At 46.7% G+C, this 25,527-nt stretch overlaps 1 protein-coding gene across 2 annotated transcripts; it reads left to right on the top strand.

Moving 5' to 3' along the window:
• The first annotated feature begins 41 nt into the window (after positions 1 to 41).
• On the top strand, positions 42 to 25,315 carry Ercc3 (ERCC excision repair 3, TFIIH core complex helicase subunit). 2 transcript variants are annotated; one of them, XM_045150687.1, is made up of 15 exons: positions 42 to 160; positions 387 to 592; positions 1,874 to 2,110; positions 5,160 to 5,209; positions 7,787 to 7,922; positions 8,102 to 8,266; positions 9,032 to 9,236; positions 10,824 to 11,138; positions 13,485 to 13,669; positions 17,804 to 18,006; positions 18,932 to 19,028; positions 20,910 to 21,027; positions 21,285 to 21,403; positions 22,609 to 22,761; positions 24,931 to 25,315. In XM_045150687.1, the coding sequence occupies exons 1-15, from the start codon at positions 133 to 135 to the stop codon at positions 25,060 to 25,062; spliced, it is 2,349 nt and encodes a 782-aa protein (XP_045006622.1). In that variant the 5' UTR covers positions 42 to 132; the 3' UTR covers positions 25,063 to 25,315. The 2 variants fall into 2 exon arrangements, with proteins under 2 accessions (XP_045006622.1, XP_045006623.1); XM_045150688.1 differs by lacking the exon at positions 24,931 to 25,315 and having other exon boundaries at positions 20,910 to 21,026; positions 21,283 to 21,403; positions 22,609 to 22,745.
• Positions 25,316 to 25,527: the final 212 nt, after the last annotated feature.

Genomic DNA, 25,527 nt, shown 5'->3' with positions numbered 1-25,527 from the left:
GAGCCAGGAGCCAGGGGCGGGACTTCCGGTGTGGCGTTGAGTTTCCGGTGGTGGCCGGAAGTTCCTCCGAGAAGACGCAGGCGTCGTGGGTGTGTAGCGCGCCCTCGGCGGCTGCGTGGTGCTGTGACTGCCATGGGCAAAAGAGACCGGCCCGACCGCGGTGAGAGGCGCCGGCGGCGGGCTGTGGCCGCCCGTGGCCGCCCGGGGTCGCAGCCGCGCGGGCCCGGGGGGATGCTGGAGCTGGGCGTCCCCCGCGCCCCGGGCGGTCGGGGCCGGGTGGGCGGCGGCCGGGGACTGGCCGCCCGCGGGGTGCGGGCGCCTCTTCGCCGGGAGAGGGTGCCGAGCGCGGGGAAGCCGCGGGCTCACCTGCGCGCCGGTCTCCGCAGACAGGAAGAGGTCCAAGAAGAGGCACTACGAGGAAGAGGAGGACGATGAAGACGAGGCGCCCGGGAACGACTCGCAGGAGGCGGTGCCCTCGGCCGCCGGGAAGCAGGTGGATGAGGCTGGCACCAAAGTGGATGAGTATGGAGCCAAGGACTATAGGCTGCAGATGCCGCTGAAGGGTGACCACACCTCCAGACCCCTCTGGGTGGTAAGCGTGCCCTTTAAGCCAGACTGGGCTTGAAAGTCTGGGTGGCAGCCAAGATTTTGGCATTGTCAGATTCCGGCCCCCCCCCCCAAAAAAGGTGGAGATGCCGGGTACTGTTCTTCAGAAACGGGAGAGACAGCTTTCATGCATGCACATTGGAACAGTTGTACATATATGTGCTGACCCGACCTTGGCTTTTTCCATCGCTAACCCTTACATCTACTTACACTAATAAAAGGAACAGTTTGGGCTGGAGAGATGGCTTAAGCGGTTAAGCGCCTGCCTGTGAAGCTTAAGGACTCCGGTTCAGGGCTCGATTCCCCAGGACCCACGTTAGCCAGATGCACAAGGGGGCGCACGCATTTGGAATTCGTTTGCAGTGGCTGGAGGCCCTGGCGCGCCCATTCTCTCCCTCCCTCCCTCTCTCTCTGCCTCTTTCTCTCTGTTGCTCTCAAATAAATAAATAAAGAAAGAAAGAATTGTTTTTTTTTTTAAAAAAGGGACAGCTTGCCTTTTTATTTACTTATTTAGGTTTTTTTTTTTTGCAATTGGGTTTCACTACATAGTCTCAGGATGGCCTCAAACTTAGCAATCCTCCTACCTCTGCCTCTCAAGTGCTGGGATTGAAGGTGTGTGCCACCATGCCCTGCTTTCTTTTATTTTTATTTCTATTTTTATTTATTTATTTGAGACAGACCGATTGGCATGCCAGGTCCTCCAGCCACTGCAAACAAACTCCAGATGCATGCACCACCTTGTACATCTTGCTTACGTGGGGCCTGGGGAATCAAACCTGGGTCCTTTGTCTTTGTAGGCAAGCACCCTAATTGCTAAGCCATCCTGCCATCCCCCTTGCTTCCTTTGTTGGTAATGATAAGGTTGTCAGACTGTCTTAATCTCTGCATTAATTTTCTTTTTTTTTCTTTTCACAATTTTCATTAACATTTTCCATGATTATAAAAAATATCCCATGGTAATACCTTCCCTCTCCCCCCTGCACTTTCCCCTTTGAAATTCTACTCTCCATCATATTACCTCCCCATCTCAATCATTGTAGTTGCATATATACAATACCAACCTATTAATTTTATTTTTTTTTAATTTTTTGACAGCCTTCATACATATACATAATATACCATGATCATAATCTCCTATCTCCTTCTTTGTTTCACCTCCACTTAATCCCTTCTTTCTACCTAGGCCCTGTTCCATTTGATGTCATCATTTCCCCCTCATTATTTGCATTAGTTTTCTTGCTGATTATGCCTGCTTGATGTTTTTCAGGCTCCTGATGGCCATATTTTCTTGGAAGCCTTTTCTCCAGTTTACAAATATGCCCAAGACTTCCTAGTGGCTATTGCAGAGCCAGTGTGTCGACCGACCCATGTGCATGAATATAAACTAACTGCCTACTCCCTGTATGCAGCTGTCAGTGTGGGGCTGCAAACCAGTGACATCACTGAGTACCTCCGCAAGCTCAGCAAGACCGGAGTCCCAGATGGAATTGTCCAGTTTATCAAGGTGAGTCTCTAGCAGTTGCCTAGCAGTAATATATTAATAGTGGGTCAGATACTGTACATTGTTGATTCACAACCATGAAAATGTCACATCTCCTGTGAGAAGCATTGTAACATTACCCCAGCTATTAACTTTATTTTTTTCCTCTTTTTGGTTTTTCAAGGTAGAGTCTCACTCTAACCCAGGTTGACCTGGAAGTCACTTATGTAGTGTCAGGGTGGCCTCAAACTCACAGTAATCCTCTTACCTCTGCCTCCCAAGTGCTGGGATTAAAGGCATGTGCCACCACGCCTGGCTAGCTGTTTTGTGGTGGAAGCTATACTTCAGATGAGTTGCACCCAGCCATGAGTACTGATACAATGGGGCGGTAATTCAGGTCCATTCTGGCCAGGGACATTTGGGAAAAGAGCCCAAACTCAGTCATGCTGTGGACTGCATTCTGTATCCCTAGATCCTAACCTTCAATATATTTGGTCAAACTAAATAAGGCCCCCATCTGGTGGGATTAATGTCCTTATTAGGAGCCATTATAGAGTTGTTGTTTCTTTTCTTTTTCTTTTTTTTGGTACTATACAATTAGAAGGTGCCTTCACCAGAAACTGGATCAGCTGGTCCATTAATCATGGACTTCCAGTGTCCAGAGCTCAGAAAATAAATGTTGAGTGACCCCAAGGGTATATGATGTTGGCTGTTACAGGTAGTGAACTCCAAGGTTAAATACCTTCCTGAGACCCATGGCAAATGAGTTTTCTTAGGGAAAATCAAAATTATGCATGTTAAAGGGGGTTGCATGAGAACTGATGGGTAAATATCATTTAAAAAGGGGGAGGTGGGATGTACAGTGGCTTTTGTTGCCTTTGGCTAAAGAGATAGGATTCTAAATCCAGATGCAGAAGAGTAGTGTGGGCATCTAGTCCCAAGGAAGCTAGGAGCCCTGCAGAATTCTTTTTATGTGGAAAGATGCCCAGGAATATGGCTCCTCCTGGGATGAGTCTGCATGAACAACGGGGGCTAAGTCCAGCCTTGGTGGGGAACTGCCTACAAGAATATCAGTATTGGAGCAATACTGTGGTGAGTCTGAGGGGCAGTCCACAATCCTAGTGGTGAGTTTTTTTAATGGTCAACCCACAAGTTTGATAGGTTTCTTCCAGGGGATTGGCAATATGGAAGGATTTGAGCTATGTTCTCTGTCATCAAGAAGCTTATACTCCGGTGGGTGTGCTGTGGTAAATGCTGTGATTATGGTGTCCCAGAAAGCTGAGAGAGGAAAATTCCAGGTTTAAGGCTAGGTTGGACAATTTAGCAAGACCCTGTCATAAAGTAGCGACCATAATAAAAATTTATGAGGAGGTCGTGGGGCCTGGAGATATAGTCCAGTTGTCCTAGGTTCATTTGCTGGCACAAGGAAAAAAAAAAAAAAAGCTTAGATTTTAATTGGGGAAATAGGAACATGGATGGAAAGGCTCAGAGCCTTTGTTATGTATGTAGCAAATAGTTACTGAGTACATACTGTGTCCTACTGTGTTGTGGACACTGTAGTAATTCTACTGTGGCAGAAGGAGCCTCCAGTTGGAGTGGGGACTGTGGGCATGTAGGGGAAAATGAGATGGGAAACAGAGGGGAGATTTTAGGAGTGTTTGTTAGTCAAGAGATATGCATAAGCATTAGGCAGGGTGAAAGTTCTGTTCCCAAAAAGCTGAGGCCAGTGGGAAAAGCTTTTAGGCAGATGTGACTGTTTTAAGATTGCATAATGGAGCCAGATGTAGTGGTGCATCCCTTTAATCCCAACATTTAGGAGGCAGGGGTAGGAGGATCGCTGTGAGTTCAAGGCCAGCCTGAGACTCCATAGTGACTTCCAGGTCAACCTGTAGAGCAAGACCCTCCTCAAAAAGCAACAACAATCAAAAACAAACCAAAGGAAATGATTGTACACTGGGATTTCTTTTTCTTTTAATATTCATAGTTGTTTGCAAGAAGAGAGATAGAATGGGCACACTTGGTCCTCCTGCCACTTCAGAGAAACTGCAGATGTATGTGCCACTTTGTGTATCTGGCTTTATGTGGATACTGGGTAATCAAACCAGGACGGTAGGGTTTGCAAGCAAGTACCTTTATAACCGCTCAGCCATCTCTCAAGCCCCCACAGTGGGATTTCTTTTTGTTACTATTGTTTGTAGCAACTTTATTTATAGATGCCAAAGCTTGAAAACAAGATGTTATTTAATATGTGAATGACTAAGTAGACTTTGACATTTGGACAATAGAATATCATTGAATTATAAAAAGAAATGAGGTATATACACTTAAAAATATACAGGAGAACTGCAGAGTATATTACTCAAAGAAGCTAATCTGAAAGGCTACACATGTATGACCCTGGGACAGACAAGCATAAGGGATAGTTGAGCCGCTTGGAAGGCTGGCTTGAGCACACCCTTTTCCTAAACAGTGCACCTAGCAACCTATTGGGAACTTGGGGTCCCCACTTGTGTCCAGTGCATATACACTCCACTCTACACAGTGAACTTGTTTTCTTCCTTCCATGGTAGACATAATTTGTGATCAGTTCCTAATCAAATTGTTCTTACATAGATCAGGATTGGAATAACATGGGGCCATCCAGCCCTAAATGAACTTTTAGGGCAGAAATCCCTACTTAACATCTTTTTCTATGTATAACTAAGCATATATATGATTAAAATAAACCATAATCTGTCAGTCAAATCAGAGAGACACCTAAGTTATGTTGTTAACAGCTGGTCCAGTATGCTGCATTTTTTGTTTTGTTTTGTTTTGATTTGAGGTAGGGTCTCATTCAAGCCCAGAGTGATCTGAAATTCACTATGTAGTCACAAGCTGGCCTCGAACCCATGGTGATCAGCCTGCCTCTGCCTCTTGAGTGCCGGCATTAAAAGAGTACACTGCCATGCCTGGCTTACACTGGGATTTCCTGAGTAAACCGTTGACTTGGTTGGGAGGTGGTAAGACATGACCAGTAGTGAATGCATTTTGAGCACTGATCTTGCCTGTCTGGTGCTTTGTCTGCTTGCAGTTGTGTACTGTCAGCTATGGAAAAGTCAAGCTGGTTCTGAAGCATAACAGGTAAGAGATTCCATGAGAGGCCTGTCTAGGGTCACTTCACCCTCCACATGCCAGGTGAGAGAGGGCTGTGGCAGAAGCTGATACTATGGGTTGTCTTCTCTCACTGTCTTGCTCCTCCGAAGCCATAGATAAAGGAATAAATGATGAGGCCTAAGCAGGAAATTCATTCACTGACATGTGTTCCCTCTCGGTAACTTCAGAGCTGAGATTAGATCCTGATTAAGGCAGAATAGAAGGAGAAAATAAGGGGCACATGAGAAAAGAGCCCTTTACCCAAGTCTGGAGAGTCAAGAATTCCAGCACAGGTAACAAAATATGCTGTGGAGAAAGCTGGCCGTGGTGGCACACGCCTTTAATCCCAGCACTTGGGAGGCAGAAGTAGGAGGATCACCATGAGTCTGAAGCCACCCTGAGACTACATAGTGAATTTCAGGTCAGTCTCAGCCTGGGCTAGAGTGAGACCTACCTTGAAAAACTTTTAAGAAAAGAAAGAGCAAAATATATATATAGTGAAGATTGCCTTTGTAGAGACTATTCCATATTGTGTGCGTGCGTGCGTGTGTGTGTGTGTGTGTGTGTGTGTGTATTGGGACATATGTGAGTATGTGGAGGCCAGAGGTTGACATCGGGTATCTTCCTTGGTTACTCTCCACTTTATTTACTGAGGCAGAGTTTCTCACTTGAACCCAGAGCTTGCCAGTTCAGGTAATATAGCTAGCCAGCTTGCCCTGGAAATCTCATCTCTGCAAGGGTTGGGATTACAGCTGGGCCACCACATCTGCCTGGCATTTATTTATGTAGGTGCTTATAAGCACTTTACTTTCTGAACTATCTCCCCAACCGCACATTATTCCTTTTATGTAGAGATATTTCAAATATTTATATATTTGTGAGCAGGGAGAGACAGAGAGAAGGAGAGAATGCTAGGACCTCTAGCCACTGTAGCCACACTCCAGATGCATGCTCCATGTTGTACATCTGGCTTTATATGGGTACTGGGGAATCAAACTCAAATCATTAGGCTTTGCAGGCAAGCAGCTGAGCCATTTCTCCAGCCCTGTAGCTATTTCAAATAAAAATGTATAGTGAAGCTGGGCATGGTGGTGCACTCCTTTAATCCTAGGCTAGAACTTGGGAGGCTGAGGTACGAGGATCACTGTCAGTTTGAAACCAGCCTGAGACTACATAGTGAATTCCAGGTCCGCCTGGGCTAGAGCGAGACCCTACCTCGAAAAACTAAAAGAGGACAATGAACCATGCTTATGATCTTTGACTTTTAGCCTTCCTCCTTTCCCAGTGGTAAGCATGTAGCATTCTGAGAACTTCACAAAGAACATGAAGAGCTGTGCTTACAGTCAAAATGTATGTCCTGACAGTAGGAGGAAGAGGTTCATTGGGAGTAGGAGGGGGACAAGAGCATGCAAGGGTGAGGTGAATATGATCAAAATATGTTATATGTGTGTGTGTGAAAGTGTCAAAAATAAAGCATATATAAGCAAATACCGTCACTTCCTCCTGACCTCGTACAGCAAGGATTCCTTCTATCCTTGTGACCTTTGGTTTTATTTTAGCAGCCTGTACCACTGCACCCCTCAGGAGCCACTGTATGATCCCTTTTACTTTTTAAAAAAAAGAAAAAATGCTGATAAAAATGCTTAAACAATGAAACTGCAGAAGCCACCATGTTATGGCCTGTAGCTATTACTAAGCCCCTAAGTGTGACTCAAAAAGCCTGCACCCATGACTTCCATGCCCACTGTCCTTTTCCTAGGTGCCTCTCTCTCACCCTAATGTCCATGCTTTCCGTTGGTGTTTTTTTCTTAATAATCTCCAACTTTGCTTCCTGCTGACTCATCCTAAAGTTCTTTTCTGTGGCAAAGTTAAGAATGCTGGTTTCACCTGACTGGAAATCTTTGAAAACTTCTCAGGCTGCTGCAGGTGGCAACGAAATGTGGCTCTTGCTCCTGCTCCACTGACATGCTGATTCCAAAATGAGGTCATGGGCCTGGGAGATGGATTGCCCAGTGGTTAGAGGTGCTTGCTTACAAAACCTGCTGTCCTGGGTTCAATTCCCCAGCTGCCCACATAAAGCTAGGCAGGTCTTCAATTGCAGTGCTAAGACCCTGGCACACCCGTACACTCACATGAAAGTAAATTAAGCATTATGAAATTTGGGCTGGAGAGATGGATCACTAGTTAAGGTGATTGCCTGCAAAGCCTGATGATCCAAGTTTGATTCTCCAGTGCCCATATAAAGCCAGATGCACGAAAGTGTTGCATGTGTCTGGAGTTTGTTTGCAGTGGCTAGAGGCCCTGAGATGCCCATTTTCTCTCCCTTTCCCCTCCCTCCCTCCCTCTCTGTCTCAAATAAATAAAATATTTAGAGAAAAAATATGAGGTCTTGCTCCAACCTTTATATGTTATATTATGGCCTGTAGCTCATAGCTTTGATTGGGCAAAAGAGTGGGGAGAGTAATTACGAGGCCACTAAATCCAGACCATCTAATCAACTGAGTACAGGATTGTTCTGGAAATGGTGTGCAGGTCAGTAGGGACTTCCTTCCTCCCTGCTTGTAGGTACTTCGTTGAAAGCTCCCACCCTGATGTCATCCAGCATCTTCTTCAGGACCCGGTGATCCGGGAATGCCGCCTGAGAAACGCTGAGGGGGAAGCCACAGAGCTCATCACGGAGACTTTCACAAGCAAATCTGCTGTGCGTGGGCTCCGGGGTCCCCTGGGCGGGGTTGGGGTTTTAGGGCCTCAGCTCTCCTGTAACCCAGCACTAGCAGTCTAATGGCCCTGCTGCTTTCCTCCCTTACAACTTTGGTTCCTGTTTGAAACAGCAGCTTCAGTGTCGTGTACAAGTCTGGAATCCTGCCTTCCTCTTCACAGATCTCTAAGACTGCGGAAGGCGGTGCTGGGCCTTCCACTTCCCAGGTGACAGATGCACAGGGCAAATCAGACATTCCTACAGACCTCTTTGACTTTTATGAGCAAATGGACAAGGATGAGGAGGAAGAGGAGGAGACACAGACAGTGTCCTTTGAAGTCAAGCAGGTTCGTGGATGTGTCCTTGTGGTTGCTGTATTTACTCAGCAGGCGGTGGAACAGTTCAGCTCCTTGTCAGCTCCCTCTGTGCTCTGTGAGACAGGGACTCCCAGCAGTTCCTCACTTCTGTTCTCAGTGTCTCATGTGGGCCGTGGCATCATTCCTCCTCATGGAGTCAGGGTCTGAGTGACTTCTTCCTCAGGCTGCAAGGCTGATTTCCACTCTTCCTGAGGGGGTGTGAGGATTAACTTTGGTTCTGATTAGAGTTCATTTTGACAATGTTGCTGGTTCGTGCTGCTGTGTGTGTGCACCCAGGCGCGCGTGCACACGTTTGGTGTTTGTGTGCGTGTAGGTGCATGCATCTGGTGGTCAGAGGTTGATCTCAGTTGCTCTCTGTTTTATTTTTTGAGACAGGGTTTCTCTCTGAACCTGGAGCTCATTCATTTCAGCTAAACAAGCTAGCCAGCAAGCCGCAGGGAGCCTGCATCCACCTCCCTAGTGCTGAGTTTGTAGGGGAATGCCACCCTGCTTGTCGTTTACATATGTTGGGGATCTGAACTCTGGTCCTCATGCGTACATAGTAAGCAATGTACCAACTGAGTCATCTCCCCAGCCCCCGGGATCCTATTCTGTACTTAACCTACCTATTAGCAAGAATGAGCTGGAATTGTGTTCATCTGAATAAAATGCCAGATTTTGATCATTGAGCCTCTTAGAATGTTTTCAGCATGCTTTAGAGTTAAGTTTGTGAAACTTCTTTCATACTGACTCCAGGAAATGATTGAGGAACTCCAGAAACGCTGCATCCACCTGGAGTACCCCCTGTTGGCAGAATATGATTTCCGGAATGATTCTGTCAACCCTGATATCAACATTGACCTGAAACCCACAGCTGTCCTCCGACCCTATCAAGAGAAGAGCCTGAGGAAGATGTTTGGGAATGGGCGTGCACGTTCAGGAGTCATTGTTCTTCCTTGTGGTAAGTGAAGCCTGAATGAAGAAAGTATCAGGGCAGCTGTGTCTGCCAGCTGCCTCCCACTCTCTCACTGTGCCTCCCTGCACTGTGGTCTTGCTAGCGAATGGCCGAGGTCAGGGGACTCCCTCTCATACAGCACTTGATAGATACTGACTGAGTGCTTCCTGTGAGCAGTCCCTGGCCTAGTCCGGTAGGGCTGTAACAGAATTCATTCAGCTTGGGAAAGGAATGACTAAATAGGTGAGCTAAGCAGCCTGTGAAGTCTTGGCTGATAATGGAGGTGGTGAAGAAAACTAGAACCTGGTGTGGGTGAACAGTGATGCTGACAGGGTACTGTTGCACATTAAGTTCTTAGTCTTTGAAGTCAGTGATGTGAAGTGTGGATTTGGAGGTTCCCTAGCCTAGAAAATTCACTTATATCTCGATGGCTTGTGATGGTGTGGTGTACCCCACAAACCCCTGCCTGACTTCACTCTTCTAAGTGTCGAATCCTTACCCAGGTTCTTAGCCAGAAGCCACGGTGGACTCCTCACTGGACAGCCTCTCTGGGGATGGGGCTTCTGCGTGCAGATACTCTTGTTTGAAAGTTTTGTGGGTTTTCTGTTTTTGACTTCAAAAATATATATGTAGAGATATATTGTGTATCTTGTCTTATGAATTCAAAGAATTGAAATCCACAGACCAGAGAGTTAAGTTTATAAGTGTTATAGATTATAGGTGGGGGCTGGAGAGATGGCTTAGCAGCTAAGGCACTTGTCTGCAAAGCCAAAGGACCCAGGTTCACTTTCCCCAGGACCCATGTAAGCCAGATGCACAAGGTGGCACATGCGTCTGGGGTTCATTAACAGCAGCTAGAGGCCCTTGCCACACCTATTTTCTCTGTCTCTGCCTCTTTCTCTCTCCCAAATAAATAAATAAATTTATTTTTTTTTCTTAAGTTAAAAAAAAAGATTATAGGTGGAACATAAGGAAGGAAGACAGAACTCATGCCCAAGAGGGGGTTTGACAAGCCCTTCATGGGTGGTGGTAAAGAAAGACTCAATGCTGAATAGTTTGATTTTTTTTTTTTTTTAATCTTGATCTTTGGATGGAAGGTGTTACTAGACTTGGAAGCCCTGGGAACTTTATTTTCTGTGGTTTATCTGAAAGCTTGCACTCAGAATGCTTGAGCACTGTGTGGGGTCTGTTAAAAGCCGTCATTTGCTGAGCGTCTCCTTTGTCGAATGTGTGCTGGGTGCCCTGCCCACACCAGTGTCTCTTGACTCTGGGCTAGGCGCTCTGCTTTAGCTTTCCCCTCCCTTCTGTAAAATTACGGTGGCAGGAGCATCACTGCTCAGTGTTGGCCTGGAGATTTTTCTGCTTGAACGGGAGGCACATGAGAAGTTTCAGAAGGGCTCGGCACCCACTAAGTGTGATGGGTGTCGGTGGAGCTCCTCCGCCTAAAGAAAGCAGAAGCAGCAGTGTGGGCCTCACAGAAGTCAGTTGCGAGGGCTGTTAGAAGAACTTGGCTTAGACTGTTGAGTCACTGGTTGTTCCTGTTGCTCATTTCAACCTGGTGTTGGGTATAGGATCATCCCTGCTTTCTTGTAGGTGCTGGGAAGTCCCTGGTTGGGGTGACTGCTGCGTGCACTGTCAGAAAACGCTGCCTGGTACTGGGTAACTCTGCTGTGTCTGTGGAGCAGTGGAAAGCCCAGTTCAGGATGTGGTCCACCATTGATGACAGCCAGATTTGCCGCTTCACCTCAGATGCCAAGGACAAGCCCATAGGCTGCTCCATTGCCATTAGCACTTATTCCATGCTGGGCCACACCACCAAAAGGTCTTGGGAGGCTGAGCGAGTCATGGAGTGGCTCAAAACCCAAGAGTGGGGCCTCATGATTCTGGATGAAGTACACACCATTCCAGGTAAGTGGACAGAAGTAAATTTTCTGCTTATTATGTAGTGTAGTTTCCACTTTTTGGGGTTCGGAGAAGGACTCTTCTACCCACTCTGTAGCAACTTGCCAAGTAAAGCTTTGAAGTCATTCTTGAGCATGGGTGGGTTGAGGCTGGGTGGTGGATGCACATTCACAGCTTCCTTAATGACTGGCCTGGACAAAATACCCTTCCTTCGTCCAACTTTGTTATTGTTGCAAGTCGACCTTTAGCCTCTCCCCCCCTGTTTTTGCTTTTCAAGATAGGGTCTCACTCTAGCCCTGGCTGACCTGGAATTCGCTGTGTAGTCTCAGGCTGGCCTCGAACTCATGGTGATCCTCCTACCTCTGCCTCCTCAGTGCTGAGATTAAAGGCATGCGCCACCACACCTGGCTCCTTTAACCCATTTTTAAAGTAACTGTGTATGTGTGCATGCATGTGTGTGCACTTGTGTAAACATGTACCCCAAGGCCTCTTGGGACAGGCAAGAGTTAGGCTTTAGATGGGGATTTACATTATCTGATGAATTCAGGCAGTAGCCGCAGTGTTTGGACACGGACAGAAGAAGAGATGGAGATGTCACTCTGGTGTCCACAGGAGCTCAGTGAGCGTTTGGAAAGGAGCTCGTCATCGTCAGCCCTCAGGAAGATGGCTGTGACAGCGCGGTGGGGGCTGGGAGCAGTGGCTCGTGCTTCAGCCTCAGCAGAAGGAGGTCTGGGCCCCAGCGTGAGTTCCAGCTCAGTCTGGGCTAAAGCCTCCACCTTCAGTGCCAGCACTCAGGAGGCTGAGATAGGAGGATCTCAGTGAGCTGACGACAGATGAGTTCTAGGTCAGCCTGGGATAGAATAAGACCCTACCACAGGGTTGGGGGACACCAAAACAAAAGAACGTGATAAGATGCTTCAAACGCTGGTTAGATTGGCTAAAGCACAAAATACAATGCCAGGGCTGAGGAGGTGTTAGAGCAACTGAACAATCACACCTTGCCTGAGGGCTTGCACAGTGTACAGTCACTCTGGGAAACCGTTGGGCAGCTTATTGCAAAATTGCTTCATGGCTCATCCATCCCACAAGGTAGGTAGGTAGATTTATGAACAAAAACCTATATATACACCTTTATGAAGTCTGTTCATAATCTCCAGTGCCCATCAGGGAGCGTCTGGGTCGTGGGCTGAGGTGGGTATGTGCTAGAGCAGCACGTGCTGGAAAGAGCACCCAGCGCTGCGTGCCACGGCCTGGCTGGCTCTGCAGGCCTGCGGCTGCAAGAAGGCAGCGCCAGAAAGTTGTGTAGTGCACGGTTACATGACCTTCTCTCAAAAGACACTGCGTGCTTGTGAACAGAGGGTCGAGGAATGACCATAAGGGACAGTGACAGACAGGTGTTGGGGTGATAGATTGGTCTGTGTTCTGACTTTGGTAGGAAACAAACAAATCTGTATATGAGCTCTACCTCAGCCCATGACTCAAAAAATGTTAACCTTCCTTTAAAGTGGTAGAAGGTTTTTTTTGTTTGTTTTTTGGTTTTTCAGGGTAGTGTCTCACTCTAGCCTTGGCTGACTTGGAATTCACTATGTATTCTCAAGCTGACCTCAAACTCATGGTGATCCTCCTATCTCTGTTTCCCAAGTGCTGGGACTAAAGCCTTGTACTACCATGCCCAGCAAAGTGTTAGAAGTTTTAAAAGCTGTGCCCATCAAAATCTACATATTAATTAAGTCCTTTAAATATTTCATATCCCACTTATATATGTTGTATTTGGTAAATCAGAATTACAATGGTCATAACAAAGGTAGCAAGGAAGTTGCTGGTTGAAAAAGTGGGTTTCATTGGTCTTATTGGGAGAAGAAGGTTCGGTAAGGTGGGCGGGTGCTTGGGAGAGCAGGGAGAGGGGCTTGGGTAAGGTGGGCGGGTGCTTGGCAGAACAGTGGCCAGGCATTATTGCTCTCCTGGGCTCTGTTTTGGGAGGTGGAAGGAAGCAAAGCAGAGCTGCGCCCCCTTTCCTCAATCCCCAGCTGTACTTAGGATAAGTTTTGGGGTGAGTGGGTTTTTAGAGTGAAATTTAGATTGTGTTTCACATTGCTGTCTGCACTCTGGGTCACCTTTGGGAGGCACAGGCCGTGGTGTGCTAGCTCCTTGACTTTTTTTCTCCCTCATCTTCCCTTTCACCTCTGAACAGGGCTAAATGTGATGGTGAAACAGTGAACTATTCTTGCTTTGTAGTACTTGTTTGGTTCCATGCTTATATGGCTTAGTTCCAGTTAGCCCATGTCATGTCACAGAGGCCAGTGTTGGGTTGCAAGGCTTTAGAAAGTATAAATGTTCCCTTTGTTCCTCCAGCCAAGATGTTCCGTCGGGTCCTTACCATCGTGCAGGCCCACTGCAAGCTCGGTTTGACCGCAACCCTCGTCCGGGAAGATGACAAAATTGTCGACTTAAATTTTCTGATTGGGCCCAAGCTCTATGAAGCCAACTGGATGGAGTTGCAGAACAATGGCTACATTGCCAAAGTCCAGTGTGCTGAGGTAGCTGGGCCCAGCTGGGTGGTATGTGAGGGAGGGTCTTCTCCCATGGTCAGAGGAGGGTATCTGGTTGATTGCTCGTGGGCACATACACAGTGCAGGACCTTGGAGTACATTTCCTATCACTGTTCTGTAGTGAGTCTGAATGGGTATGCTAAAAACTCATGGCAAAGTTAAGTCTTAAAAGGAACAACAAAAAAAATCATTTTTTAAAAATACATTTATTTGCAAAGAGAATGTGTAGGATAATCTCTTGCTACAAATGAACTCCAAGCACATGAGCTATTTTGTCCATCTGGGAATCAAACCTGGGTCAGCAGGCTTTGCATGCAAGTGCTTTCAACCAGTGATTAATATCCCTACCCCCAAAAAATCCTCTCTAACACTTGAAAATGACTGTCACCGAGTGGCTAGAGCACGATGTCCTCTGAGAAGGGGCAGAAGGGGGCGTGTCCATGAGGATGCGAATGAGAAAGCCGTGCAGAGACTTGACGTGTTGACATCCTCCTGTCAGCTATGTGTACTTACCACCCATCTCAGGTACAGTGTTTCCAGAACCTCTTCCACCCTTCGCCACCGCTGCCATGCAACCTGCGTCCGTCCTTCTCTTGGTTTCCTTTATTGTTTCACCTTTTATATATATCTTCCTGAGTATGTGTTTGCCCGATTTAAAGACTTGCGTAAGCGTAATCAGCTTATGCACGGTTTTCTATGGGTGGCCTTTTCTGTTTCTTTTCCTTACTAATGCGCTGTCCTTTGATTGTTATGTAGTTGTAGTTCCCTCGAGACACTATATAATACTCCATTTTTCCATTATATTCCAGTTTGATGTATAATCAAATTCTGCACAGCATTAAAGCATCTTTTTTTTTTTTTTTTCTTCAAGGTAGGGTCTTGCTCTTGCCTGGGCTGACCTGGAATTCACTATGTATTCTCAGGGTAGCCTTGAACTCGTGGCAGTCCTCCTACTTCTGCCTCCTGAGTGCTGGAATTAAAGGCGTGCACCACCACACCCAACTCTAAGACATCTTTTTTAATTGAAAGATTTTTAGAGCTCTGCTAACTTAGTTTAATGGTAGAATGCTTGCTTAGTATGTATAAGGCTCTGGGTTCAGTCCCTGCCAATAAAAGGAAAAAATGCCAAGCTAATGTACACATCAATAAAATGTTGCCTGTTGTAAGTGTACAGTTCTGTGATTGTAGAAAATGTCAAGAGTTGTGTACCTGCCCCGTGGTCCACGATTAGAGGATTCCTACCACTCACAGTCATCTTGTGTCTGTGCTGTCGATCCTGTTTCTCTCTCTGCAGCCCTAGGCAGCCAGTACTTTATTTTATTGTTTATTTATTTATTTGAGAGCAACAGAAAGGCAGAGAAAGAGGCAGAGAGAGAGAATGGGCCATTGCAGATGGACTCCAGATGCACATGTCACCTTGTGCATCTGGCTTACATGGGTATTGGGGAATCAAGCCTCAAACTGTGGTCCTTAGGCTTCACAGGCAAGCACTTAACCGCTAAGCCATCTCTCCAGCCCTATATATATTTTTTTATTTTCGAGAGATGGAGAGAGAATTGGCATACTGGGGCCTCAGCCACTGCAATCAAACGCCAGACACTTGTGTTGCCTAATGGGCATGTGCGACCTTGCACTTGCCTCACCTTTGTGTGTCTGCCTTACATGGGATCTGGAGAGTCAAACATGGGTCCTTAGGCTTCATAGGCAAGCACTTTAACCACGAAGCCATCTCTCTAGCCCCGTGCCTGTTTTTAAAATATATAGTTTTATTTATTTATTTGCATGTGTGTGGGGGGTGCACCAGGGTTGCTTGCCACTGCAAACACACACACTACCTTGTGCCACTTTCTTTGTAGCTATGGCATTGGTTTGAAATTTAGTCAGGCACATTTGTTTTTCTTTTATTCCACTTTGGGTCTTCCGCCCACACCCATCCCTGTGGAAGCTTTATCCTATACACAGTTCTGGGAGTTAGAACCCAACACAGCCCAGCCAAGGAGCACCACTTCCTCACTTCAGCTCTCCTCTGAGCCACACTTCATTCTGTTGATTCTTCCTGGTTTCCTTTTCTGTCCTCTACCAAAGTCATGTTATAGATACTCTTTTGTGCTTTGCTTTAACAAATAATATCCTTTCTTTCTTTTTTTTTCTTCTTTCCTTTCCTCGTCTTTTGCATTTGGAGAGTACGCCATTGTATGGTGCTGTAGTAGCCTATTCAGCTTCTGTTATTGTACATTTTAGGTTTTAGTTTTGTATAATTATAAATAAGGCTGCAATGGTGATTTTCTCCTTCTCTCTCTCTCTCTCTCTCTCTCTGTCTGTCTCTGTCTCTTTTTTTCAACGTGTTTCTGGAAGTTTTATCTTCGGAGTAAATTGGGAGTGAGATTTTAAATTGAGTGGTCAGGAAAGACACCAACCCCTTGGAGACCCCAAGCAGGAATATTGTGGCACTGGAGGCTCAGCATTAAGCAGAATGGAGTACAAATGACTTGCTGAGGCCCAGAACAGACAGGCTTAAACAAGTCCCTCTGAAAGGTGTCAGCTTGATACCTGCATGTGTCATTTCTCCCCTTTGCTAGCGTTACAGATTACAGAGGAAGAGACCGTGGTGTAGAGAGTTTAGTCACTCCCTCAGTCATGCTGAGTGACTTTGGGATTGACACCTAGGCATGTCTGTTGGTTTCTGAAACACTGTACTCTGGAGCTCAGGCTGGCGTGAACTCAGGCCAGTCCTACTACCTTGGCTTCCTGAGTGCTGGGATTCAAGGTGTGCACCACCAAGCCTGGCTTTGAATATTTTTCTTAGCCTCTGGACTTGCCAGTTACGGGATTCAGTGGGTGAGGGTTTAGGTTCAGGACACAGGGAAGAATAAAACCCCCACACCACAGTGTTGCAGGTAGCCTAGCAGCAGAGCACTTTGCAATTTGCACCCAGACCCGAGGGCATGTCTGGCTCAGGTCTTGTCACATGGAAGTAGTCTAAAGACTGATGCTGCTGGAAGGGAGGGACATTGTAGGCTGGCCTGTGAGTGGAGGTCTAAGTGTTGGGGTTGCACACACCATTGCATGAGAATCGTTTTCCTCACTGGCATGAAAATTATTTCTTGGATGTGACTGCATTTAAAAATCTTTGTTAACTCAGTGTTCTGGTTTAACATTAGGCATTAGATTTGATGTATAGTTGTACAGTAGTTTCCTCTCATCTGTGGCTAATTCCTGACAAGACCACCTCCGCCATGTCAGATGCCTTGGATGGTACTTAATCCATAACTTAGGCCTTTTACATCTTCACCAAATACTTTCCATGCACTGTGGTGTAGCTTTTGCACTGTATGGTGTGATAGCAAAACCAGCATGAGTTTCTTGTTCCTCCTTCATGATTTTACAGATAGAAAATTTGTGCTTACCATGGATCTTAGCAACTTCAACATGAGACATTTTCTTTTCTTTCCTAGAGAATTAAGAACTTTTGCCTTTCTGGTTTAAGAAAGTGCTCTACAGGATGTTTAAATTGCCAGCATCACTCTGTGCTTTGGGGCTATTAGGTAAAATAAGGCTACTTAAGCACAAACACTGAAATGTCAGGCCAGCTGGTCCAGTAACTAAGTAGCTAAGAGCTGGAAAGAAGGCGCTTGCCTGCAGAGCCTGCTGGCCCAGTGTCCACTTCCCCAGTACTCGCATAAAGTCAGATGCACAGAGTGCTGTCTGTGTCTGGAGTTCATATGCAACAGTAAGAGGTCCTGGTGTGCCCACTCTCCCTCTCAAATCAATAAAAATATTTTAAGAATGAGATAGCTACTGAAAGTGGGCAGGTAGTATATGCTGTATCAATTTGCTACAGGAATGATTGACATGCTGGGAAGAATGGAGTGGGTCTGCACGAGATTTTATTACACTACTCAAAACAGTGCACAAGTTAAAACTTGGAAGTGTATGTTTCTGGGACTTTTCAGATCATGGTTGTCTGTGGTAAATGAAACCACAGACACAGGAGGGCTGCTGTACTGAGATGGAACCTACCATTTGTTTGGAGTTTTTTAAACTGCTAATTTTCTAAATGACAGAACCTCTAAAGCTTCCAATTACATGATGCTCAAATTTGCAAAATGACCTAATTCCCAGGTTTGGTGCCCGATGTCTCCTGAGTTTTACCGGGAATATGTGGCAATCAAAACAAAGAAACGGATCTTGCTGTATACCATGAACCCCAACAAGTTCCGAGCCTGCCAGTTTCTGATTAAGTTTCATGAAAGGAGGAACGACAAGATTATTGTCTTTGCTGACAATGTGTTTGCCCTGAAGGAATATGCCATCCGGCTGAGCAAGTAAGAACTGGAATCCTGAAGTCACCTCCAGATTGCCCTCCCCAGAAAGCAGGTGGTCAGAGTATAGTGTAGAAAAAAGGAGCAGTGCTGAGCAGGGTCACCTCTTGTTGGACAAACAACTGGTCAGAAGCATTTTATGGGAGGAAAGGGTTTATTTCAGGCTTTCGAATTCCAGGGAAATCTCCATCATGCGGAGAAAGTATGGCAGGAACCAGGCTCACAGATCAGTGAGGAAGTACTCTAAAGACTGAGCTTGGAACTGCCTAATAAACCTCAGGTCATTTCCTGTGACACTCCTCCAGCACGGCTTCACCTCCCAAAGGCTGACCAGCTGGGAACTGGGGATGAGGCTTAATCACAAACAGATGAGACTATGGGAAACACTTTACTTTCAGGTCCCGTCATGAATGGACTCCAAAGGTGGATGAGTGTGTCAGAGTTTCAGGCTGAACTGAGGGTGGAGTTGAAGCCAGACTGTAAGGTGATCGGGCTAGCATACCAAGCTGGTGGCCACAGTTGCTTGATCCCAAAAAATTGGGATAAGGTCAAGAGGTCTGCCTAACTAAGGACTCTGTTTAAGGTGTTATCCCACCATCGTTGTCTCAGCTTTTGTTCTGCTAGGTAGTCTGCGCAAGTGCATAGCTGTCCTGTCAGCTCCGTACAGGGTGATCCTTCCTAGACAATTGTCCTCAGGTTGAAGGTGGTTTTCCCTGCCTGGCAGACCTTAAGGTGAGCACAGGTTTAATTTATGTCTTAAGCCTTAGTGAGGGATGAGACCAGTTAGGAGACAGACACTCCTTGGTGACTATCATAACTGCAGAATCCAGCAGGAGTCTGACCAAAGGAAAGGACAGACAGTGAAGGCAGAAATAGCTTTCAGGTGGTGTGTGAGTCTGTGATTTCTAACAGCTTTGCTCCTCTCCAGACCTTACATCTATGGGCCAACGTCCCAGGGAGAGAGAATGCAGATTCTCCAGAATTTCAAGCATAACCCCAAAATCAACACCATCTTCATCTCCAAGGTCTGTGGGGCATGCAGGGTTGTGTGTGCTTCCTGGCTCTTGGGGTGGGGAGGGTGCTTAGAAGATGCACTTGCAATCCTGGACAGTGAATTTGTGTTTGTCAAAGGGCTTCCTGTGTACGTTTTCATTCCTAGGTCTGGAGATGGCAAGGGGGTACTGGCTGTGAGCAGTGCAGGGAAGCAGACGTAAAGTGTTGTGGACTATGCAGTGTCTATAAAGGCTTTTTCCTTGGCTGAGGTTTTTCCCAGCTCTTTGGGGGACGTAAGAATTTAAATTTTCTTCCCTTCATAGAGGTAATAGAAGTTCATTTCCTGCTCTGGCAAAAGAAAGGATCTGGGTGAGGTTCCTTCTGTGAGCTGGAGAGAGACAGCTTCTGTCCTGGCCCCTGCTGTGTCTTGATGGGATGGCCAGTGCTGCTGCATATGTGGACAGACAGCTTGGGAATGGCCTGCCTGCCACCAAGTGCTATGACCTGGTGATTTAAAACAGGCTTAAACGTCTTTTTAAAAATCTTAATAAATTATTTATTGGAACTCCAGATACATGCACCACCTTGTACATCTAGTTTATGTGGATCCTGGGGAATCAAACCTGGGCCCTTTGGCTTTGTAGGCAGGTGCTTTAACCACTAAGCCATCTCTCTAGCCCTGAATGATATATATACATACACATATATTGTAATGAAACTTAAGTCAGCAAGTCAAATGGCAATTTCTAAAATCAAACAATATGATTCCAAAGATACCCTTATTTGATACTACATGTTGAGGAATGACAGTGAGAAAGTATTTTTTGCTTTCCATAAGTAAAGTGTTAATGTTTCAGTAAGTGCAGGAAGAAACCTTGTGTGTAAAATTCATAGCATACAGTAGTCTCAGATCCAAGCTAAGGTGTTTTAGGCAGTGTGCAGTGTGTGTATCTTTGTGTCTTCTGAACCAAGATGGCAGTGAAGGCCTTTTTTTTTTTCCTTTGAGGTAGGGTCTCACTCTAGCCCAGGCTGACCTGGAATTTACTATGTAGTCTCATGGTGACCTTGAACTCAGTAATTCGTCTACCTGTGGCTCCCAAATGCTGGAATTAAAGGCGTGAGCCACCACGGCCAGATGTTTTTGTTTTTAAGGCAGGATTTCACTATAGTCCAGGCTGACCTGGAACTCACTCTGTAGCTCCAGGCTGGTCTTGAACTTGTGGCAGTCCTCCTATGCCAGTCTCCCAAATTCTGGGATTAAAGGAGTGTACCACCATTCCTGGTTTCACCTAGGTCCTTAGAGGCCATTTTGGAGGCCAGTGCTCTACCCCTGCTGGCATTAGCCGGGTTATAGTGCAAAGACAGGAGTGTGTTCTAAGCTGTCTTTCTATCTGACTCTTCACCTGGGCTAGGAGGTCCCTCAGTGATAAAGTATACACTTAGCATGGCCCACACCCTAATTTCTTCCCTACAACCACAATAATTAAAAATTGCCGGGGGGGGGGGGGTGCTGGAAAAATGCTCAGCGGTTAAAAGTGTTTATTGTGCAAGCCTGAGGACTGAAGCACAGATCCCAGAACCCGTGTAAAGTTGGACATAGTGGCGTGTCACACACATCTATAATCCCAGTGCATTGATGGTACTAAGAGGCAGAGGCAGAATCCGCAAGCTCACGGGCCACTTAGTCTGATGTTTGCAGTGGCAAACAACAAAAGATGAAAGGCAAGAACCAGCCAGCACCTTGAGATTGTCCTTTAACCTTCACACATGTGCCATGTCACATGGGTACCCTTATATATGTACAGGTAACAGGTACAACATTGTTAAATTCTAGGTTAGTTGACATTTTTTTCTCTTTTAAAAGTCTCTTATATAAAAATGTTCCCCAAGCTCATAGGCTTTCATTTCTATAGGTAGGTGACACATCCTTTGATCTACCAGAAGCAAATGTTCTTATTCAGATCTCATCCCATGGTGGCTCCAGGCGGCAGGAAGCCCAGAGGCTTGGGCGGGTACTTCGAGCCAAAAAAGGTAAAGGCCACTTTTGCTTTGCTGCTGGGGGCAGGAGGGTATAGGGTGCCTTGCATCCTTTATAACTGTAGCATAGGGCCCATACCCCAATTGGGGCATGGCAGGGACTGTCACTGTTGCTTAGAAATCGGGACCAGAGGCATTCCAAGACAAGGATCAGGCCCTGGCCTCAAGGCATTTAAGCAGGGGCACCCTTAGCTACTGGTATTTGAATAGCTAGTACAGCTGTTTCCCTGCCTTTTACCCTTCCCCCACAGGGATGGTCGCAGAGGAGTACAACGCCTTTTTCTACTCGCTGGTGTCCCAGGACACACAGGAAATGGCTTACTCCACCAAGCGGCAGAGATTTTTGGTCGATCAAGGTTACAGCTTTAAGGTATGTATGTGTGGCCTTGGTTAGACTGTGATGAAGACCTTTGTTGGTATGGCCTCTAAGAGAAGTTGGGCCACCAACTTGGGTCAAACTTCAGGCAAGCATATACATAAGGAGATTCAAAGCCTCAAACTCTTGTCATGGGACATTACCAGCTGTTGGTGGGCAGTGTGCTAACCTGGCAGTTCTGAGGTGGCAAGGCCTTATGGCCACACTGTGAACCTGAGTCCTTTGAGGTTCCTTTCTCCAGGTGGCGAGGAAAGCTCCCTTCCTCAGGTGATAAGACCCAAGCCGCAGAGCGTTGTAGTGTGCCCCTGAGACTGGCTGTCCTTTACTGCCAACCAGCTTGCTGCCACCATGGCAGTTTCATGGGCTAGGGCATTTTCTTTCTTTCTTGGTGACATGAATATTAAGTTTATGTTAAGATTTCATGTCTAAGTGTTCTATTAGTGATGGATGGATGGAAAGTTCTAGAAGCATGGAAGAAAATTCCCTGGTGGTCCGCTAACAGAATTATCATTAAACAACAAGTTCCCGGGTTCTTGATATGCAAAAGATAATGTATAGTCCACCTGTTGATGCATTTACCACTTTATCTCTGTGTGAGGTTCCCATTACTAGCCTTAGAGGACAGGGTTGTGTGTACTCTACTCCTTTAACCAGAGTCACTGACACCTCTAGACCCTCGGGCTGGGCTGGAGGGCTACCCACTTAGTTTTTGTTTTTTCGAGGTAGGGTCTCACTCTAGTCTAGACTGACCTGGGATTCATTATGTAGCCTTGGGTTGGCCTTGAACTCACAGCGATCCTTCTACCTCTGCCTGTGCTGGGATTAAAGGCGTGTGCCACCATGCCCAGCAAAGGAGTGCCTTTTAAGAATTGCTTAAAGCCAGGAGGCAGAGGTAGAAGGATCGCTGTGAGTTTGAGGCAACCCTGAGACTCCATAGTGAATTCCAGGTCATCCAGAGCCAGAGTGAGAGAGACCTTACCTTGAAAAACAAACCAAAAAAGAATTGCTTATTATCTATCTCTCGACACAGTAGTTACTGTCCCAGTGAAAGGTAGCTTTGGCCGCCAGGAGCTTTCCATTTTGGCCACCTGGCTGGCTGGTCCAGAAGATGTAGGGAGAGGATCAAATAAGGACCTGGGAGGAGGGAGACGGGGCCCAGGGGAAGGCAGCAGAGGGGCATGCCTGTTGGGGCCTTGCAGGTAATCACAAAGCTGGCTGGCATGGAAGAGGAAGAGTTGGCATTCTCCACAAAAGAGGAGCAGCAGCAACTTCTGCAGAAAGTCTTGGCGGCCACTGACCTGGATGCAGAGGAGGAGGTGGTAGCAGGAGAATTTGGCTCCAGATCCAGCCAGGTGAGCTACAAGGGGAGGCTCTAGGTATCTTACTTCATTGGACGGCTTTCCATATTCAGGCACATATACACACAGAGGCCAGTGCGTGCATGTGTGCATGCGTGCACGCACGCGCACACACACACACACACTCATCCTGAAGGATCTGGGGAAACCAGGAAATTCTGGAAAAATAACCCCATGAACCTTTTGGTTTACATTTGAGAGACGGAATGAGGCTCGTAGTGGTTATGATTGTCTCCTGCCTGTCCATATGACTGTCCGGTGTGTTTATGTGTATCTTAATTTTGGAGCCCAGGACCACAAATGAGTAATATCCCAGGCTTTCCCTACAGGCTCCAGGGCTGGTGGGCACTGTGTTCGTTGGCCTTGGCCTACTTGGCTCACCTCTGCTTCCCTCCTCAGCCAAGCCTTTCAGCCAGCGTGTAAGATCTGTCAAGAGTTCTGTGAAAATATACTGCTTTTCCTGTATGCTTCTGAGTACCCGCCGTGTCTTGAGGCAAACATGCATGGTTTACCCAGTGAGCTTGATTGTAGGGCATCATCAGGCCCTTCAAGGAGAGAAGTGTACTGTAGTCAAGTACTTTAGAAATTCCCTTGGTATTAAAGCACAAAGTAAGCATTGGCTGGAGCAAGGCAGGAAGGGAGCAGCAGCTGCCACCTGGGCAAGTACCACTCTTGCTGTAGCCCAGACCTTCCTCATGTAGGGGAGTCTGCACAGAAGCCCAGGAGAGCTGAGGTAATGTGTGGTAACATCCGGTCAGTCCTCTGAAGTCAGGTGTGGAGGGCCTGCTGTGAATGTCAGGTGCATGCTTCTCCTGTCATCTAGGTCCAGTGCCATGCTGGGCTCTGGGCCCTACCCTTGGTCCAGATGGTTATTATTCACACCCATCTTTGGGACAGAGGTGACTATCACCATTTTACAGATGAGGTATTTGAGGAATAGACATACAGAACTTGTCCGGGGGCTGTGGCACCACAAGTTAAACCCAAGGCTTTCTGGTTTTCCTTTCCTTCAAAGCCTTGCATCTGGTTTAGGCTCTTGCCCTTACTCTTCAAAAGGTGCTGGGTAGGAGTTGTGATGTCACTCAGTGCAGAGTGCCTGCCTAGCACGTGTAAGGCCCTGGTTTCTGTCCACAGAACCACAAAAGAAAAAAGAAAGAATTCTGTTCAGAACTTGAATGCAATGTAACATTCTGTTAACATAGACTGTATTGAGCTGGGTGTGGTGGCGCACGCCCCAGCACTTGGGAGGCAGAGGTAGGAGACTACCCTGAGGCTATGTAGTGAATTCCAGGTCAGCTTGGGCTAGAGGGATACCCCACCTCGGCAGGTGGGGGATACCCTGAGCTTGGTCAAGTCACTGAATCTCTCTATGCCTTCATTTCTTTCATTTATATATTGCCTGAGACATGGTAAGTGATCAAGAAATGATATTTTTTAAAATATATTTTATTATTTGTTAATGTGTGTGTTTGTGTACATGCACATACATGTACCAGGGTCTCTTACAGCTGCACAGGAATACCATATGAATACACTTGCTTTGTGTCCTGCTTTATGTGGGTACTGGGAAATTGAACTCCTGACCAGCAGGCTTTGCAAGCAAGCACCTTTAACCAGTGAGCCATCTCCCTAGCCTAGGAAATGTTATTTAAAGATAATGCAGGTTGGAGAGATGGCTCACTGGTTAAAAGTGCTTGCTTGCAAAGCCTGCTTGCCTAGGTTCAATTCCCTAGCACTCACGTAAAGCTGAATGCCCTGGGTAAGAACTTGGATGCCCGTGTCCACATACATGCAAAGAAATAAAAATAAAATTTAAAGCTGGGCATGGTGGTGCACGCCTTTAATCCCAGCACTCAGAAGGCAGAGGTAGGAGGATCACCATGAGTTCGAGGCTACCCTGAGACTCCATAATGAATTCTAGGTCAGCCTGGGCTAGAGTGAGACCCTACCTCGAAAACCCCCCCCAAAAAATAAATTAAATTAAAAAAATTAAAACATACTAAATAGGTAGGGTAGCTCAGATAGAGTGCTTGCCTAAGCATGCTTAAGACCCTGGATTCCTTCCCTAGCACATAAAAGAACAGAGTATTAACCCTAGTTACAAATGTTGTGAAAGGAGTTCTTCATGCTGGAGACTTACTGTGGGCTGCCTTCTCCCCACAGGCGTCCCGGCGCTTGGGCACCATGAGCTCTATGTCTGGGGCAGACGACACTGTGTACATGGAATACCACTCTTCCCGGAGCAAGGCTCCCGCCAAACACGTGCATCCACTTTTCAAGCGCTTCAGGAAGTGACGCTCACCTGCTTCCTTGGTTGCAGACTGGCCGCCTGTTAGCAGCGCTGGACAGGGCTTCAGTGCACCACATCTAGGTGCTTTCTGCGAGTTTATCCAACGCAGTGTGTTGACTGTTGAAGAAAACCAACATCAGGCTTTGGGCTCTGCTTTCATGGGTTACCCAGGGTTTGAAAAAGACTGTTCTGTTGGTCTTCCCAAATTTTCTGGAAGTGGGCTGTTCTTGTATATAAAAGTCTATATTATTCAAGCTATATTTACTTTTTCTTCCACTGAGTAAACAGAAGTGGAGCATTTGGGCTCCCTTCATCGCCGAAGCACTTTTGCTTGGTCACTGGTGTGGGTTAAGGGTGGCCAGCCTCTGGAGCCTGTTTTGCGGCACTGAGACAGGAGGACAGCTGCTGAGGAAACACAGCGGTCAGTGGCAGCAGCTTAGGGAGCCGGCGAGTGGGTGCTGCAGAGGGGG

This window comes from Jaculus jaculus, chromosome 5 (assembly GCF_020740685.1).
Source record: "Jaculus jaculus isolate mJacJac1 chromosome 5, mJacJac1.mat.Y.cur, whole genome shotgun sequence".
NCBI lineage: Eukaryota > Metazoa > Chordata > Mammalia > Rodentia > Dipodidae > Jaculus > Jaculus jaculus.
This window is presented reverse-complemented; position numbering and strand designations above follow the sequence as displayed.

Coding starts and splice junctions, on each gene's coding strand:
- Ercc3 (XM_045150687.1), top strand. CDS start 133: ATGGGCAAAAGAGACCGGCCCGACCGCG. Junction 593..1,873: donor CCTCCAGACCCCTCTGGGTG/GTAAGCGTGCCC, acceptor GATGTTTTTCAG/GCTCCTGATGGCCATATTTT. Junction 13,670..17,803: donor CCAAAGTCCAGTGTGCTGAG/GTAGCTGGGCCC, acceptor CCTAATTCCCAG/GTTTGGTGCCCGATGTCTCC.